Source organism: Zea mays, chromosome 2, assembly GCF_902167145.1.
Source record: "Zea mays cultivar B73 chromosome 2, Zm-B73-REFERENCE-NAM-5.0, whole genome shotgun sequence".
NCBI classification, from domain to species: Eukaryota; Viridiplantae; Streptophyta; class Magnoliopsida; order Poales; family Poaceae; genus Zea; species Zea mays.
This window is the reverse complement of record NC_050097.1, coordinates 205,550,735-205,570,011: the sequence shown is the minus strand read 5'-3', so window position 1 is coordinate 205,570,011 and position 19,277 is coordinate 205,550,735. Positions and strand designations below refer to the sequence as shown.

Sequence of the window (19,277 nt, the reverse complement as noted above, 5' to 3'; positions counted from 1 at the left end):
GTGTTTGGCGCTCCAAAAAGGCGTCAATATACTTTTTGGCGACTCCGCTGGGGACAATACATCTAGGCTCATCAAATCGGCCCTCAATGGCCGGTTCAAAGGATAGCTCTGATATTTCTCTAAGCAACATCATAGAGCCGACTTGGGAAACCTTGCCGGCTGACGAGCAGCTCCAGTTTGAGGAGCACAAGGAGCGGATGATCCAGGAGGCGAAAGCAAAGTTCTTGGCCAACTTCAAAGTGGACAGGAACAACAAGGTCGTCCGACATCGGGCGACGGATCCGGCTTCGCTCCAACCCACGCCAGATATCCCCAATGTAAGTAATACCAACGATCTGCAATCTCTTAGAAATTATGTAGAAGATCAGTGTGAACAAATGCAGAACATCATAGGGGGTATGCAAAGCGATCTTAAGAGACTAGTACGTGCATTTGATAAATCTAGTACCGCAAATTTTCCTTCGCACGAGGTTGAGTTAGGAGATAACGCGCGTAACACATCGGCTACAGGTTGTCACGACCAGTCACAACCCCTTTATGGGATGCCGATGGACACATACCCTAAGCAACCGCAAATTGGCAGCAAACCAGCCGATCTGCACATGCCCGGACTGTCCGCACGTGAGCGCGGACCGTCCGGGCCAACAGCAGTCGGGCCTATTTTTAATGAGTTACCTAGATATGCGCCCGAGCCACCACATATGACACAGAACCCAAACTACCCAGTCGGACGGTCCGCATACAATGACGGACGGTCCGCATATGACCACGGACGGTCCGGGTACATATCCGGACCGTCCGCGCATGAGTCTTTTGAGGAGGATTATTACCTGAATCCTCGCCCGTCCCAGCAACACTTCCCATCACATTATGCAATGCACCAGCCCATTAATTCAGGATCCAGAGCCCAGGAAAGCTTTCCGTCCCCACCTAAAAGGCCGGAAAGAAACGATCAAACCTATGAGCCATATAGGGCAAATGGAAATGCACCACGTAGCTCAAACCAATGGGGGGAACGACAACATACTAATATGCAACCAACCCCACTTATGTTTGACCAGAGAGCCGGTGGTCTTGCACCGGCAGCCATTGATATAGTGAGGGAAGAAATAGCCGGGGCGTTCTGAGATAAGCTCGGAGTAAGCATGGTCCCTGGGGGCAATCATATCGGAAACCTTATGACAGCCGATTTGATCACCACCCATAACCACAGGGAACTAGAATACCCGAATTCGCAAAATTTTCGGGTGATCAAGGGAAAAACACGCGCGAACATATAGGCCAGTTCTTAGCACAATTAGGAGAATTGGCAGACACAGAGGCATTTCACGTGCGTTTATTTTCATTATCGCTAACAGGAACCGCGTTTGCATGGTATGCCACTTTACCTCCTAATTCCATTTCATCATGGGGGGATCTAGAACAAAATTTTCATGATCATTTTTTCTCCGGTGATTATGAATTGGATTTGGTAGATTTAGTGTCATTGCGACAAACAAAAGACGAATCGGTTAATGATTACATCCGGAGATTCCGCGATACAAGAAACCGATGCTTTCAAATTCATTTAGCAGAAAAACAGCTAGTAGGATTAGCCTTTAATGGTCTACGATATTATTTAAAAGAGAGATTAGAAGGCATCCAATTTTTTACACTAGCACAGTTACACCAGAGGGCTTTGGCTTGCGAAAGCCGGAGCAAAGAAACTGCTAAAACAATGCGTCATAACGTACATATAGTAGAATGCGACCAAAGTAGCTCAGATGACGAATCAGCAGAAGTATATGCTGCTGAAATGATTTGGCCAAAACAGGCCAAATCTTCGGCTTGTTCCTCCTTGCAGCCAGTTCAAAAGAAACGGCAAGAGGAGGTTAAATTTACGTTTAATGTTGGTAAATGTGATAAAATATTTGATGAGTTACTTAAAAATGGCAATATTAAAATAAATCACACTGTTCCATCCGCCGACGAGCTAAAACGTCGTGCGTACTGCAAGTGGCATAACTCATTTTCTCATGCCACTAATGATTGTAATGTATTTCGGCGACAGATTCAATCGGCCATTAACGAAGGACGATTGAAATTTCAGGAAATGCAGGTGGATACGGAGCCCTTTCCAATGAACGTGATCGACTTTGAGGGCAAGAAAGTCCTGGTTCGGCCAAACACGGCCGATAAAAGCAAAGACAAAGAGGCAATCATCGGCAATTCTAAAAAGGCCGATGAGGATCATAAAGTTTCTTGCAGGAAAGTGGTAGCCGAGAAGACTCCCGATGGAGGGGAGACCCTAAAGGTGACCATCACAACCTCCAGTACTGGGGGGCAAGCGCAGACAGGGAGACAGATGCAGGAACCCGTGATGCGTATCCCGGACGGTCCGGCACGTAGGCGCGGACGGTCCGGGACCCCACCGGACGGTCCGGAAAGCTCCGGCGGACGGTCCGGCAGTACTCAGGACTTACAACGGCCACGTACTTTCAAACCACGACGACCAGAGATAGGTACGTGGAAAACAAATACATTCAAGGCAGCTGGTCGGTTGGTTAAAGCCGGCCCAACTTTTGATCAATTATTGTCTAAATACGTAAAAAAGAAGGCCGGCCCCAGTGACCGGCCAGCAAAGCGACCCCGCTCACCCATTCATGAGCAGCGCCAGGTCAGGCCGATTGGACCACCCCACCAATCGGAAGAAATGAAAGGTCATACTATACAAGTGAGACCTAACATACCTGCATGGACACCTCCACCTCCATATCCACCTATGCCATATCCCTACACATATTTACCTCCGCCATATGTCCCAAATCAAATGTGGGGCATGCCACCATATCCATTTGGGATGCCGCAGTACCCCGCCTGGGGGGCACCCCAAACATCTGTTTTCAACAGGTTGACGCCACCAGTACAAGACCGATTGGGCACTGCTCAATCCGGTCACCAGGCACAAACCCAACAGGATTGCCGGACTACTCGGCCTTCAAGGCCGACCAATCCGGCAGGGGGGCATATGCCTGCAGCAACTCAAAAAACAACAAAAGGGGACATCATCAAAATAGGCACCGCAGATGTTGTCATACAGGGAGACAATAAAGGGCCGATGATTTTCGGCGAATCGGCCAACGCAACCGAAAAGGATACGACTACCATCAAAACAGTTGATCCAAAATACTCCATGCCTCGATGGTGCCCAGCGGGATTGACACGATCCCAAAAGAGAAAATTACAGCGCTTAAGAGCAAAGGAGAGCCAGGAGAAGGAGGCGGAAAAGACATTTAATGACACACATCCATTATACCCGCCACCGCAAAAGAAATGGAGACCGAAGGCCGTTGAGAAAAAACAAACGACCACATAAATAGAAAGTCAATCTGCACCAAGCGCGGACCGTCCGGCCCCTACGCGCGGACCGTCCGCCGTTCACCAGGAAGTCTCTGGACAACCTGCACCAGGCGCGGACCGTTCGGCCACCGCACGCGAACCGTCCGCCGTTCACCAGGAAGCCTCCAACGACACGACAACATCAATGGAAGAGGACGACCTGCTGGGAGAAGACCTGGTCGACTACGAGGCTTCTCCAGAACACCCACGTATGGATGTAAATATTATTACATTTTCTGCCGATTGTACTATTATCGGCGACGATGAACCTGTTGTTGCCCAGTTTGATTTTTGTCCTAAGAAGCCGCCTTTACTAAACCAAAAGAATCGGTAAATCATTTAAAGCCGCTCTTCGTGCGCGGCCACATTGATGGGATACCGATTGCTAAGATGTTGGTAGATGGAGGGGCGGCTGTAAATCTAATGCCTTATTCATTAGACAGAAAATTAGGTAAACAGGATGACGAACTTGTCAAGACCAACATGACCCTCAGCGGTGTTGGAACTGATAGTTCGATCAAAGCCAGGGGAGTCACGTCCGTTGAATTAACCATCGGGACTAAGACCCTTGCTGCTGCATTCTTCGTCGCTGATGTAGAAGGAAATTATAGTTTAATCCTAGGCAGAGATTGGATTCACGCCAATCAATGTATACCTTCTACATTACATCAAATGCTGATACAATGGGTAGGCGATGACATAGACCAAGTACATGCTGATGAATCGGCCTGCATCGCTGTGGCCGATGCCCCTGTACTCTGGACTTATGAGACTGCTACATGTCTCACAGGAGTAGACTTTTCTGATTATCAATTCATAAGTATAGATAAGAAAGGTTTCATTCCTGTAATGCTAGAGCCGATGGAGAATCGGCTAAATCCTAAATAAAGTTAAATGATGAATACACACAAAGTTCATGAGTCTTTGGTCACGGTGACAGTTCGGCCGCCAAGGCCGGATGGTCTGGTCTTTCACAAAAGAGTTCGGACTTTAAGACCGAACATCTACCACAGCGAAAAGACAGTATTACGGATGATCCGGTCCCCGAGACCGGAAAGTCCGCCATCACACAAAGATCATCTGATTCCTCTGTGGGGGACATGATAGAGGAATTCAGAGATCTTGATAAACTAGGACAGTGGTTTACATCGGCCGATCCTTTGGAGGAGATTGACATAGGAGATGGTAAAACTCCAAGGCCGACTTTTGTAAACAAGACCCTGGAGACCGATTCTAGAAATGAGATGATCGGTCTATTGAAGGAATATTCAGATTGTTTTGCTTGGAATTACACTGAAATGCCTGGACTAAGCCGAGAAATTGTCGAACATCGGCTGCCTATTAAGCCTGGTTTCAGACCTTTCAAGCAGAAAGCTAGAACATTTCGTCCAGATCTTCTCCCACGAATCAAGGACGAAATCCACCGCCTGCTAGAAGCTAATTTTATTAGACCTTGCAGATACGCAGAGTGGGTCTCCAATATTATGCCGGTGGAGAAGAAGGAGTCAGGTAAACTTAGAGTATGCATTGATTTTCGTAATTTAAATAAAGCAACTCCTAAAGATGAATATCCCATGCCCATAGCCGACACATTAATCAATAATGCATCAGGGAATAGAATTATTAGCTTCCTTGATGGTAATGCCGGATATAATCAGATTTTCATGGCCGAAGAAGATGCGTCTAAAACGGCCTTTATATGTCCAGGCTTCATTGGTTTATTTGAATGGGTTATCATGACATTCGGTCTTAAAAATGCTGGTGCTACTTATCAGAGGGCTATGAATCTGATCTTCCATGAGTTGTTAGGAAACACTGTGGAAGTCTACATTGATGATATTGTAGTCAAATCGGCTGAGTTTAGTTCTCATATAGCTGATTTGCGCAAAGCCTTTGATAAAATGCGTCGGTATGGTTTAAAAATGAACCCGCGTAAATGTGCTTTTGGAGTGTCGGCTGGTAAGTTTTTAGGATTTGTCATCCATGAACATGGTATAGAAATAGACCCTGACCGAATCAAGTCTATTCGGAATGTGGGGCCTCCGACGTGTAAGGTCGAAGTGCAGAGGTTTCTCGGCAAGGTGAATTATTTACGAAGGTTTATTTCTAACTTAGCCGGGAAGATTGATGCCTTCACCCCTATCCTTCGGCTTAAGAATGATGCTGAATTCACTTGGGGGGCAGAGCAGCAGGAAGCATTTGATCTCATTAAAAAATACTTGTCTTCGGCTCTCGTGTTAAAAGCACCACAAGTAGGAGCACCATTCAGATTATACATTGCAGCTGAAGACAAGGTTATTGGGGCTGTTCTGACACAAGAAACTGAGGGGAAGGAGCATGTGGTGACATATCTAAGCCGAAGGTTGGTGGATGCTGAAACAAGGTACACTTTTATTGAAAAGTTATGCTTATGCTTGTTTTATGCATGCACCAAATGTAGATGTTATTTACTGTCTAGTCATTGCACTGTTTCTGGTCAAGCCGATGTAATCAAGTACATGTTGCATAACCCAATTATGAGTGGTAGAATTGGTAAGTGGGCTTATGCACTCATAGAATATGACTTGGCTTATGAACCATTGAAATCTATGAAAGGCCAAGTCGTAGCGGATTTTATTGTAGAACATTGGGTTAATGATATTCATGAACTAGACATATCATACCTCACTATTACTCCTTGGACTTTATATTTTGATGGATCGGTTTGCAATGAAGGGCAAGGAATTGGCATTGTGCTTGTTTCACCAAGTAATGTCTCCTTTGACTTCTCTAGCCGATTGAAAACGTATTGCACTAATAATCAAGCTGAATATGAGGCCCTCCTATTCGGTTTAGAGCTTTTAAATGGTATGGGAGTAAAACATGTGAAGGTATTTGGTGATTCTCAACTGGTTGTCCAACAAGTGTTAGAAGAATATCAATGTCTTGATGGTACTCTAAATAGTTATCTTGAGAAATGTTGGAGCATAATTCATTCTTTTGACGAATTCAGTATTCGGCATATCTCTAGAGTTGAGAATCATAGAGCTAACGACTTGGCACAAGATGCATCGGGTTATCGTATAAAGAGAGGGAAATTTCACAAAACTGAAAATCTGATAACCAGTGCAGAGCCAAATTCCCAGGTCGCGGACCGTCCGCGTGATGACGCCGGACCGTCCGAGGTTACCAGAAAGGTTCTCTTAATCGATTCGGCTGACAATGAAGCCGATGCAAGTGATTGGAGGACACGTATACTTAATTATTTGCAAAATCCCAATATCAGGACAGATAAGAACATTCGGCGAACAGCTTTCAAGTATGTTTTGATGAGTGATGAACTTTATCGCCGAACGGTTAATGATGTCCTGCTTAAGTGCTTGGGCCCAGATGATGCTATATTAGCTATGGCCGAAGTACATGAAGGAATTTGTGGTACCCATCAATCAGCTCCAAAGATGAAGTGGTTGTTGCGAAGGTCTGGTTTTTATTGGCCTAGTATGACAGCTGATTGTTTCAAGTACTACAAGGGGTGCCAAGTGTGTCAAAAATTCGGCGACCTGCAGTTGGTCCCTGCAGCCGAATTACATCCTATCATCAAGCCTTGGCCATTCAGAGGATGGGGATTAGACTTTATTGGAGAAATTCATCCTTCATCATCAAAAGGGCATCGGTTTGTGTTAGTTGCCACTGACTATTTCACCAAATGGACTGAAGTCGTTGCTCTAAAGAACATGACGCATAAGGAGGTAATTGAGTTCATAACTGAGCATATTATTCATAGATTCGGTATTCCCCAGACCTTGACTACAGATCAAGGTACTTCTTTTATGTCAAAGGAGGTACGTGAATTTGCTGAATTATACAGAATTAAGCTACTTAATTCGTCTCCATATTATGCTCAGGCCAATGGACAGGCCGAGTCTAGTAATAGGACGTTGATTAATTTGATAAAGAAGAAGATATCTGATAATCCTAAACATTGGCATAAGATTTTGTCTGAAGCTTTATGGGCTCATAGAATATCTAAACATAGTGCTACTAAAGTATCTCCTTTTGAGCTTGTCTATGGGCAGGAAGCAGTGTTACCTGTGGAAATAAGTTTGAATGCTGTCAGGTTTGCCAGACAAAATGATCTAACTGCTACTGATTATTATAATTCAATGATGGATAATATTGATGAGGTGACCGACAAGAGGATGATAGCTTTGGGAGCAATAGAAAAGGACAAGATCATGGTAGCCAGGGCCTACAACAAGAAGGTCAAAGCAAAATCATTCCAAGTAGGAGACTTGGTGTGGAAGACCATTCTACCTCTAAGGAATAAAGACCGAAAGTTCGGGAAATGGTCGCCAAGCTGGGAGGGTCCTTATAAAGTGAAACAGGTGATGTCTGGTAACGCTTATTTACTACAAACATTACAAGGCAAGGATTTACCTAAGGCTTTGAATGGGCGTTTCCTCAAACAGTACCATCCTAGTATGTGGCAAGATGCCTAAGAAAACTGATGTGATCACATCGAGTTAGTTGCTTTTGGTTCGCCCAGCTCCACCAAAAGGCAGGGGGGCATATGTTCGAACCAAAAATGAGCCGGCGGACTGTCCGGTCCTGAGGCCGGACGGTCCGCGGTCCGGACGGTCCGCGCCTGTGGGCCGGACTGTCCGCGCATGCGCAGAGCAGATTAGAGTTCCGAGTTTTGTGCTACGGTTGTTAGCTAAAATCGCGGGATAAGCTCGGGAATTAGTTTGTAAAGGGTCCAGCCCCCCTTCTCTATAAATAGAGAGGTATACGACCGATTTGTAATCATCAACAATCGAATCAATACAACTTCTATTTCGCATTTTATCCTAGGAGTAGTTCTAGTCTAGTTTAGGTTTAGCCTCTCGATCCCCAAATTCTCCGCCTCTCCTCGACTCTACGTCGATTAGAGGAGTCTAGGTCGGTCTACCCGAGCCTAGACACCACCTAGGATCTCTACTCCCCGACGGGGTCCCTCCCGGGAGCGAGATCCAGGCGCCGTCGGCGATCTTCCGCCGTCCCTGCGTACGCGCGGACCGTCCGGCCCCAGGGCGCGGACCGTCCGGCCGTCAGGCAGGAGCCCTAGCCGCGCACCAGGCCGCGGACCGTCCGGCCCCAGGTCGCGGACAGTCCGCCCTTGCGCAGAGAGCACCACCGCGCCTCGCACCAGGCCGCGGACCGTCCGGCCCCTGCGCGCGGACCGTCCGCCCCTGTGCAGAAGGCACCGCCACGGTTCTTGTTGAGTGTTTGGCGCTCCAAAAAGGCGTCAACAATGTCATTGACTTATGTAAACCCCACATGTAAATGAGATATCAATGTTATATATCTAAAGTTGTAACCTTTTAATAGTACAAATTAAAATTTCTCATGTCAATAGACGATTCGTTTGATATATTCTTGTAATAAAAGTATTTAGAGATAATAAATTATCTGGAGATATAAGTATTATTTTTTATATAAATTTAGTTAACTTTAAGCGAATATTTTTTGAAACCGAGAGAGCATTATATTATATATAAATTAAAGTTCAAAGAGGGTAAATTTAAAGTGCATTAAAAGTCACGTTTTTTTCAGTAAAAGTGAGGCAAACGATGATTTGCTTTTGCCGATTGTTCAGGATGGAAAAGAGAGAAGTTCGAAGAACAGGTTGATTGGCGATGGGACGATGGAATCGAAACTGTCGTCGTGGGTGATCGTTCAATACATCCAAAATAGGAGGAGCGACGTGGGAAAGCGCCCCGCGTCCTCCTCTCCATTTCGCTCTGTCGTCCAGGGACAGGGAGGCAGGGAAGGGATGCTGCTCTCCGTCCCTCCCTCCCCCGCCACCTGAGCCCGCCCCCCCAAAAAAAAGTTTTAACCAACCAAACCCACCACCACCTGCCTGCGCGATTCCCATCCCACCCCAATTAACCCGGAAGAAGAGCTCGCAACGCCCCCGGTGGGATCGCCGGACACCTACGCGGGCCTCGCCTTGAAATCCCTGTTGGAAACCGAGGAGGATCATGTCGCGGGTGGCGTCGTTGTCGCCGTCCTTATCGGGCGACGAGGTGGAGGTGGAGGAGGAAGACGACGAGGGCGTCGACGGGTACCGCAAGGGCGGCTACCACGCCGTACGCCCCGGGGACCAGTTCGCCGCCGGCCGCTACGTCGCTCAGCGGAAGCTCGGATGGGGCAACTTCTCCACCGTCTGGCTCGCCTTCGACGTCCAATCACAGGTAGGTGGGCGCGCCCTCTGGCCTCCTCCCTCCGCATGAGATCGCGGCTTCTCCCCGCATCCTCAGCGATCGAGGGGAGACTAAAGATCGTCCGCCTTCCCCGGCGCGATCCCTCCCCTCCGCTTCGTAATGCGATTGCCCGCCTAGATCTCGCGTTTTGTCGATTAGCGGGCCACCGGTCGATCGCTTGATCGGATCGCAAGTACCGCTGCCACCTCGCGCGCGCCCTGCCCTGCCCTGCAATCGGGCCCCACGCGAGGGGAATGGGCGCGGGATTGTGATTGCGACGGGGCTGTCCGACACTCACTCGGATTTTATAGGCTTCATTTCACTAGACTAGGGATTCGGTTTGTCGTTTCTTGCCCCATCTGGGAGTTTGGTTCATCCGTTTGCCGCTGCCATTGGGAAGAGAAAGCTTTTAACTCTTCCGTTCCCAAGCAACCAGAATCAGGTGGGTTCAGGTCTGGAGGGAAACAATGCCAAATTAAAGTTTTCATCTATTTCACTAGCCGTACAATACAAAAATAAACCCAGTTGCCAGTACCGATCTTTTAATGTCCTTTTCTCATAGTAATAATGTGCCTTACGTTTAACTATAACCATGATTAACTATAACCGTGATTGTAATTATTGCTCTGGATACTCTGGTGTCTTTGATTAGAGTTATGAAATTGGATGAAAAAAAGAACATTGTTTTCACAAATGGTACTCTCCTTTCTGCAGAGATACGTGGCCCTGAAGATCCAAAAGAGTGCGCCTGAGTTTGCGCAAGCTGCTCTTCATGAAATCGAGTTCCTATCAGAGATCACCAAGAGGGACCCGTTGAACTGCAAATGCACCATTCAGCTGATAGATCACTTCAAGCACACGGGGCCGAACGGGCAGCATATCTGCCTCGTCTTTGAGTTACTGGGAGATAGCTTGCTTAAGCTGGTACAGTACAACCGGTACAAAGGCATCGGGTTCGATAGGGTGAGGCAAATATGCAAGTCGATTTTGGTAGGTCTTGATTACTTGCACAATGAGCTTGGCATCATCCATTCAGATTTGAAGCTTGAGAACATTCTCCTTGTCTCCACAATTGATCCCTCCAAGGACCCCATTCGCTCTGGGCTTAAACCTAACCTTGAGAGGCCTGAGGGGTACCCTAACGGTGAGGCTGGTCTTAACGCGATTGAGAATAAGCTAAAGATGAGAGCAAGGAGGGTGCTTGCAAAGCTTGCTGAGAAAAGAAAATCAGCTGTGGAATCTTCACGCTCAGAAAGGAGCTTGGATGGAATTGATCTGACATGCAAGATTGTGGACTTTGGGAATGCTTGCTGGGCTGACAAGCAATTTACAGATTTTATTCAGACAAGGCAGTATCGGGCGCCAGAGATCATTCTAGGTGCAGGATACTCGTTTTCTGTTGACATGTGGTCCTTCGCATGTATTGCTTTTGAGCTCGCAACAGGAGAAATACTATTTACACCCAAGGAAGGCCATGGATACAGTGAAGATGAGGTATATATCACATTACTCATGAGCCTAGATATTATTCTTCATCTTTGAGTTGGTTTCAATTACGCAGTGCATGCCTACAGTCCCACTATAGACTTATCCAATTTAATGAAGTGAAAAAGTAAGCACTGACATGGACATGTAGAAGTATGTTTAAACTCAGAAAACAACCGTAATCAACATGAATATGCTTAGCATTAAATTTGGAGCTAGGAAAAAAATCCATTATTCCTGTAATCATGTTTACCTTGAATAGCTACAACAAATAATATATGTGCACCCAAAAAATATCAGGGGAATGGTGTTCTTTTCAGCCTTCAAGATTAAAAACTGCTAGTGTTCTCAACTTTGAATATTAGATTAATTGACAATATTCTGAAACACCAGTTCCAATAGACATTGAGACCTCAGTTACATTTGGTATATTTGCATTATCACGAGGACTGAGAGCTTGAAAGCTAAGCCATGCAAATTCTAGTTGATTATTATCTTTTAGCCCTTTAGTTACTTGATTGAGGACTGAAGGTTGTCTGCAGGATCACTTGGCTTTAATGATGGAACTACTTGGCAAGATGCCGAAGAAGGTAAGCTCAGCATTCCTTTTGCACTTCAATTCTTTGTTTCTGAAATGTCAAGCTAACCTGTATAATTTTCCAAATGATTTCAGATTGCAACCATGGGAACACGATCAAAGGAATATTTTGACCGCCATGGAGATCTGAAGCGGATACGAAGGCTGAAATTGTCATCCATTGAACGTGTTCTCGTTGACAAATACAAAATTTCTGAATCTGATGCCCGGGAATTCGCCAATTTTCTTTGCCCTTTACTCGACTTTGCACCAGAGAAGAGGCCAACAGCTTTAGATTGCCTAAAGCATCCATGGCTTAAACATGACGAGGATAAAACATGTGGGTCTCTTAACAATAATGATGCCAAGAGCATTGATCTGGTCCAAAGCACAGGGAGTATCACCACCGTTGACTGTACAAATATTGATTTGACGAGCAAAAAAGGCAGCTCCACTGGAACTTGTGATAAGACTGTTGATGCAAAATACAACACAAGAAGCATTACCAGCAATGCTACCATGAACACTTATGTACAACCCACTTCTGGAAGTTTTGCCAACAGACTTGCGAAAAATGTTGATGTAAATCCGAACATTGGATCCATCAGTAATAGAGATGCCAAGAGTTCTGATATGAAGGCCCACATGGGAAGCAACACCATCAGTGACGCCAAAAGCTCTATTGTAAAGCTAGATACAGGTAACATCACTGATAGAAATGCCAAACCTGTCGATATAAAACCCAACTCTGACAACATCTCCAGCAGAGATGACAAGAGCAGTAATGTGGATACTACCACTTCCTGTGTTGTAAAGAAAGACGTGAAGCACAGCATTAGAAGTGTTGTTAATTCTTATATCAAGAACTTTGATGCAAAATGCAACACTGCAAGCACTGCTAACAGTGATGCTAGTAACTCATCAGAAATAAAACCCAGCACTAGAATTTTTACCAGTACTGATAATGCCAAGTGTATGGACATAAAACCGATCAGCGAAAGTGCTAAGAGCAATGACACCAGTGCTAAGAGCAATGACACCATCAATGCTAATGTGAAATCCAACACTGGAATTGTTGCAAACACTGATGCCAAGAGCACTGATGAACAGACTAACACTGGAAGTGTTGACAGCAGCGGTGATTACAGCGCTGACTCAAAACAAAACATTGGCCGGGTTGCTGCAAGCATACAGAGGTTGGAGAGCAGCATGAGTAAAGTGCAAATCGGGAAATACAGGTGATACATCACATACTAGTACTGATGAAATACCTATTTTCACTGGCTTGGATATTTGTTCATTGTGGATAAGCTTATTCTTTTGCATTAAATTTCTACTATTGATTTGATTGCTGAGGATAATAACTACTTATCCAGGGACAACCTTCCTCAAGATTGAGGATCTGGCAGGTACCAGCTGGCGTTATTGTATATCTCTCTATTCCCGCTAACTGTACAAAACTTTGTATTTGCACACAGAATGTACACGGAGGTAAATATTCCCCATACATACCCTGGAACAAATTGTATTAATTGTCACAGATTGACTGCACTCAGAATTACACAGCATTCTTTTGGACATTTGGTGGGTAAATATGAAATCTCTTTGGGAATATACCTGTATATGCAGTGGTAGAGAATATCGCTGTTCCTTTTATGGTGGATGCACTGGAAAGGGAAGAATTGTACTCTGACCAGCCACAGCATCTCTTTTGATCATGTCCATATTCTGCTGTCAGTGAAAAAAGAGATTTCATTATGTCATTTAACACGGATCACCAATTATGTGAGCAGGGGTGTCTGACATTTTTTGTTTGGTTTATGGTTTGAGATTTGCATGTAAAAAGTGGGACATGTGTTGTATAAAACTATTCTTTGATGTTCATTTCATGGTGAACGATCATATAGATGGAAACTTTTCACTTTAGCCTTGTTCGGTTACAAGGGATGAAATCCCACCATGGATTTAATCTAGGTCTAGATGGAGTAAATCCATACCTCACACTCAATCCAATGTTGGGATTAAATCCATCATTTAATTAATGTATCTTTCAAAGTTAGTTATTTCTTTTGATCTATAAATTCTAATATAAACTTGTGCAATATCGATATGGATCTGTTCCATACCTAATGAGATATAGATGGAGAATCATGCCTTCCATAGTTTAAAAAAAATTCCCAAACCCTGGTTATAATACATGATGGTTTTAACCAAATAAAAAAATTGAGTAGGTTTGGATTATTTTAGGGCATGGATTGTGACATTGATTTAATTCCAATCCATGCTAATCCAGAGTTGGATTGGTGTAAACGAACAAGTCCTTATGTGTTCAAATGACTAGTGGATTTGTCCACGAAATTCCTCCAAGTGAGGCATCTAAGCCTTGTTCGTTTACATCAATCCAGCTATGGATTGACATGAATTGAAATTAAATCTACGTCACAATCCATGACCAAAATAATCTAAGTCTACTTAATTTTTTATTCGGTTAAACCCACCATGAATTATAACCAAAGGTTTGAGTTTTTTTAAACTATGGAAAACATGGATTATATTAAGTATGGAACAAATCCATGAAGATATTGCACAATTTTATATTAGAATGCATGAATCAAAAGAATAACTAGCTTTAAGAGATACATAGATTAAGTGATGGATTTAATCTCACCATGGGATTATGTATGATGTATGGATTCACGTGATCCAGATATAGATTAAATCCATGATGAGATTTCAACCCTTATAACTGAACAAGATCTAAGTTGGTGCGACGGAGGCTGGCAGAAAGTAAGGATGAGTCCATAACTGGTAAAAGAAAGGATAGAGATTGATCATATCAGCAGGTAGTTTGTCATCTGTGAGCCTTTCTGGCATACTGTATCCCTACAGCTTGTTGGTTCAGCTGAGGCAGTCCCAAGAATAGGGTTGCAGCGATAGTGCCATCCCGGATCTGCCGCAGGATGCATGCTGATAACTGTTAGTCACTCACTGGCTTGCAGACTTGCATTCTCCACAAATCGTGTGTGATTTTAGACAATTTTGCTGCGCCATGTATCTGGCTGCAACCAGGATCATCTAGTGTAACAGCAGAATACCAGATTACCCTCAAATTGGCTTACATTATTCTGGATGTTGAGCTACTGTACCGTTTAGAAACTCGCATCGCATCAGAATGTTACCAGCGCCATCAATGTTGTTCCTCATGGCTGACACTCGCAGGGGAAGCTGAGGGCAAATGTACTCCTGGCGTAAGATAGGTTTGTTGTGCTAGTCGCTCACGGCAATTACATGGGCTGGGCCGACCTTGATATCCAGTCAGAGCCCAGATACCGCTGGTTAGCCTTCAACGAGTTCTTGGACCTTCTCACCGACTTCTGTCACTGCTCTATGCTTCAGACTTGAAGCATGTTTGGTTCGTATCTAACTGTGTCACATTTTATTTAAAATTAGTCGTTCGAATTAAATAACTAATCATAGATAAAAAAATTAAATAAAATGTAACAAGTTAGACAGTGAACTAAACATACTCTTATCTTCTCCACTACACGCGATGACACGAACAACTTGAGTACTTTGGTTGTTGATCTCGGCCCAGGGTCTTAACACGGACAGCTCCTCTTGTGCACTCCCTTCTTTACCACTACTAGGCCATTAGACGCGCGTTGCGCGCCCCTGCAGTGGCAACAGTTACATACCATGTATAAAAACTACACAGAAACCAGAAATATAAATATCACAATACTCTCTTGTAAGTTGCTGCTCAATTTGTTGAAAAAACAATCAGTTTTGTTTCAATCTAAGTAAACTACACATAAATCAATTTGTCGAAATACTTTAATGTTCAGTCTAGCTAGAGTTAGTTTACTTATTTTTTTGGTACAATAATAGTTTCCTTAATTCTTGGAAACTATGGTTTCACACTCCCTCTGTTCCAAATTAAAATTTATTTTAGAAAATTAATATATTTATACAATAATTAATGTATGTATTTTGTACAAGTGTCTAGATTCATCATCATTCAATTGAATTCAGACATAAAAATTAAAAGCTAAAATGACTATTATTTTGAAATGGAGGGAGTATTTGTTACTATTGAAATGAGGTGGATTGAGGCCTGCTCCGAGTCAAATAGGTTCCCAAGATTTAGGACTGCTGGCCTTGAAATCAGTTCGAATGCATTGAGAGAGCTACATGTTCTTCTTTCTTCTCTGTCACGTGGTGCTCCTGAATGAGGCCAAATAACAATTGCAAAAGCGGCCTGTAAGTAAAACCAGTGACACTCTGCATGAGATAGAAAACAAAAATGCACCATTTACCCACCTCTGAATCATTGAAGACAACATCCACATCATCCAATGACGTGTCACATTTCTCGTCAAACTCTGGGCGCCTGTATTTCAGGGATTGTTATTCTGTCATGATTTACCAAAACATTAGTCCGATGTTTTGGAGCAAGATAGAATTATGAAGGCTCATCGATCCTTCTCCAGACCGGACTCGGTACATCCTCGTGGTGAACACAATCCAGTTGCAACTTTGCCTCCTTGAATGGAGGCTGTGACTCTTTCCTCACAGATAGTTTCATTTTGATATATGCATGCTGTCTATACTTTCCTAAAAAAGATTTTTCCCAAATACATCTACCGCTGGCCACGTGTTAGTAAGTGCAGTAGGAACTTTTAAACTTTCCAAAATTCCCATATTTTTTTGAAGGATCAGGAGGGGACCCCTACTGCGCATTTTATTAGAAAGCGAAAAGAAAAGGTTAGAACTTGGTACTTTTACAATCAATAAAAAGAAGAGAAAAAGAAAGCACTATTCCTATGCTTGCCACAGACTTAGCCAATTCGAGATAGAGGTGTCAAATTTCCCCCGCGCTCTGTGAATGATCAATCGCATTTCTCTACTAAATTCCTGTGTACAGCGGAGCATCGAGGGATCTTTGTTTGAAAACAGCCACTCGTTTCGGCTTTTCCAGATACTCCAAGTCATGAGAACAATGATCTCCATGGAGAAGGGAACGTGGAGCTGGTGATTAAGGTTCGCTGATGCCTCTTCAGGATTAGAAATTCTGGGTGGAGTAATGCCAATTGAGTTCCAGCAAGCTTTCGCGAAGTTGCATCTGAGGAAAAGATGATATAGGGTCCCCTCTCTTTGCCAAAGGCAGTTTTCGCAAGAATAGGAGTCCAGCTCCATGTTTCTCCTTCTCAACATATTCCTGGTGTTTAGCCTATTTTTGAGCCACAGCCAGTAGAAGACTCTATGCTTAGGCTGACATTTGCTTTTCCAAACTAGTCTGTAGATAGGGTGAGTCTGCATTTGGCCCATAGAAAATCTGTAAGCTTTTTGGGACGAGAATTTGTCCGACCCCAGATGTACTTCCAGCGGTCGCGAGCATCATTAAGAACGATTTGCTCCCAGGACCCCTTCAGCACCAGAAATTGATCATACGCTTGATCAGAGATAGGTAAATGAAAAAGACCATGAAACTGCTCCTGTTCCTTGGCCTCTTTAATAGTCATTTTTGAGTTTTTGGCAAAGGAGAAAAGCTCTGGGAAAATATGCCTCGGGATGCTCTGACTCCACTGATCATCCCAGAACGAAATAGATCTGCCATTACCAATAGCGGGAATAGCCAGTCCTTTGAAGTTTGGCAGAAGCTTTACAATGCTCTTCCACCAGAAAGATCCAACGCTTCTATTGCCAGGGAGACCTCGAATTAAATAGTAATTGTTCCAGATAAGATGCACCCAAGGTAAGTCACTGTGATTGAAAAATTTATGCAAGAATTTGATTAGAAGAGCCTCGTTCTGTGATTCTAAACGAAGAACCCCCAGCCCACCATTCACTTTCCTCTGAGTGACCGAATTCCAAGCAATCAAAGGTGGCTTCTTGGAGTTGATGTCATTTCCTCTCCACAGACAGTGCTTTCTGAAAATGTCAATTTCCTTAATGATGGCTTTAGGAATCTTTAGCGTGCACATGAAGAACATTGGAAGGGCTGAGAAGACTGAATTTACCAATTCCAAGCGTCCAGCCTGAGACAAAAAGTTTGAGGAGCAAGACAGCCTCCTCTGAATCCTTTGAATAAGAGGTATATAGTGCTCCTTTCTGGGTCTCACCAGGCCCAAAGGCAAGCCAAGATAGGTGAATGGCATCTCGCCAATCTGGCAATTGAAGGTACGGGACAAGATCACCAATTTATCCGGGGACACGTTAATAGGGAACATATTTGATTTATTATAATTAACCTTCAGGCCAGTAGAAGAGGCAAAAGAGTTGAGGATTGCCTTGAGGAAGAAAAGTTGCTTAGGGCATGCTTCCAAAATCAGAAGAGTGTCGTCTGCATATTGAATAATCGGGAAATCCTGTTCACCAATATCCGGTAGAGGTAGCTTGAGAAGATTCTGCATCCTAGATTTATTGATGATGCTCTGAAGAAGGTCAGCTGCCAGGACAAACAAAAGGGGCGAAAGAGGATCGCCCTGCCTAACACCTCTCCTGCAATGGAAGGGCTTACCAGGAACTCCATTAAGTAACACTGAAGATGTGCCAGAGTGAAGGATGCTCCGAATCCAGTTGATCCACCTAGGGCTGAAGCCTTTGTGGATCAGAACCTGGATAATCAACTCATGCTCAACCATGTCAAAGGCTTTCTCGAAATCCAACTTCAGCACAATGATCTCTTTTTTGATGAGTGACAAAGGTGAATATATTCCAAGGCCCAGGCAAAGCAGTCTTGAATGGACCTCCCCTTGATGAAGCCATACTGATTCTTGTGAATTAACCGGGGCATGAACGGTTGCAGACGGTTTGCCAACAGTTTTGTTAAGATTTTCATACTATTGTTGAGTAGAGAAATTGGCCTGTAATCCCCCACCTTCATAGGACTCTCTATCTTCGGAATCAAAACAATGAATGACCCGTTAATACTTCTGAGGCAAACCTGATCATGATAGAATTTATCACACAGATCATAGTAATCCGGGGCAATGACATGCCAGCACTTCTTGATGAAATTTGTATTAAAACCATCTGGGCCCGGGGATTTATCTGAAGGTAGGAGTTTTATGATGCTATCAATTTCCAGTTTAGAAAACGGATAATCTAGCCCCTGAAGTTGCTCATTGCTGGTTAAAAGATCTGAAAGATCAAACCCGATATCTGAAAAGTCGGACGAACCCAGTCTGCACTTGAAAGCCTCCCAGAGAAGATCAGATTTATGTTCATGCTCAAAGAACATGGTCCCATTGTCATCAGTCAAAGTAGGGATTGAATTTTTCCTGTGCTTAATGATTGCATGGGCGTGGAAGAAACGAGAGCAAATGTCTCCATCAGTAACCCACCTAATAGCCGCACGCTGCTTCCAATACATTTTTTGAATATTAAGCAAATCTGCTACCTTTTGTTGCAGAATTTCCCTGAAATTCCATTCCTCAATAGAGAGATCCTGGTGCTCTTCCATGTTGTCAATAAGCTCAATTAGCAACTTAATGTTCTTCACCGTTATATCAATTTTTGGCAGCGATCTCTGCCATTCTTTCAGAACTTTCCTAACATATTTGAACTTGGCAGTCAGGTTCTTAGCCTTGTCGGGTGTGCTAGGTATCCCATTC

The 19,277-nt window shown here is 44.0% G+C and overlaps 1 protein-coding gene across 1 annotated transcript; it reads left to right on the top strand.

Moving 5' to 3' along the window:
* The first annotated feature begins 9,117 nt into the window (after nt 1–9,117).
* LOC100304238 (Protein kinase superfamily protein) lies at nt 9,118–13,582 on the top strand. Its single transcript, NM_001361391.1, has 5 exons — nt 9,118–9,590; nt 10,314–11,093; nt 11,627–11,674; nt 11,758–12,899; nt 13,038–13,582. Exons 1-5 carry the CDS (start codon nt 9,378–9,380, stop codon nt 13,057–13,059), a joined length of 2,205 nt encoding a protein of 734 aa, NP_001348320.1. The 5' UTR covers nt 9,118–9,377; the 3' UTR covers nt 13,060–13,582.
* Nucleotides 13,583–19,277: the final 5,695 nt, after the last annotated feature.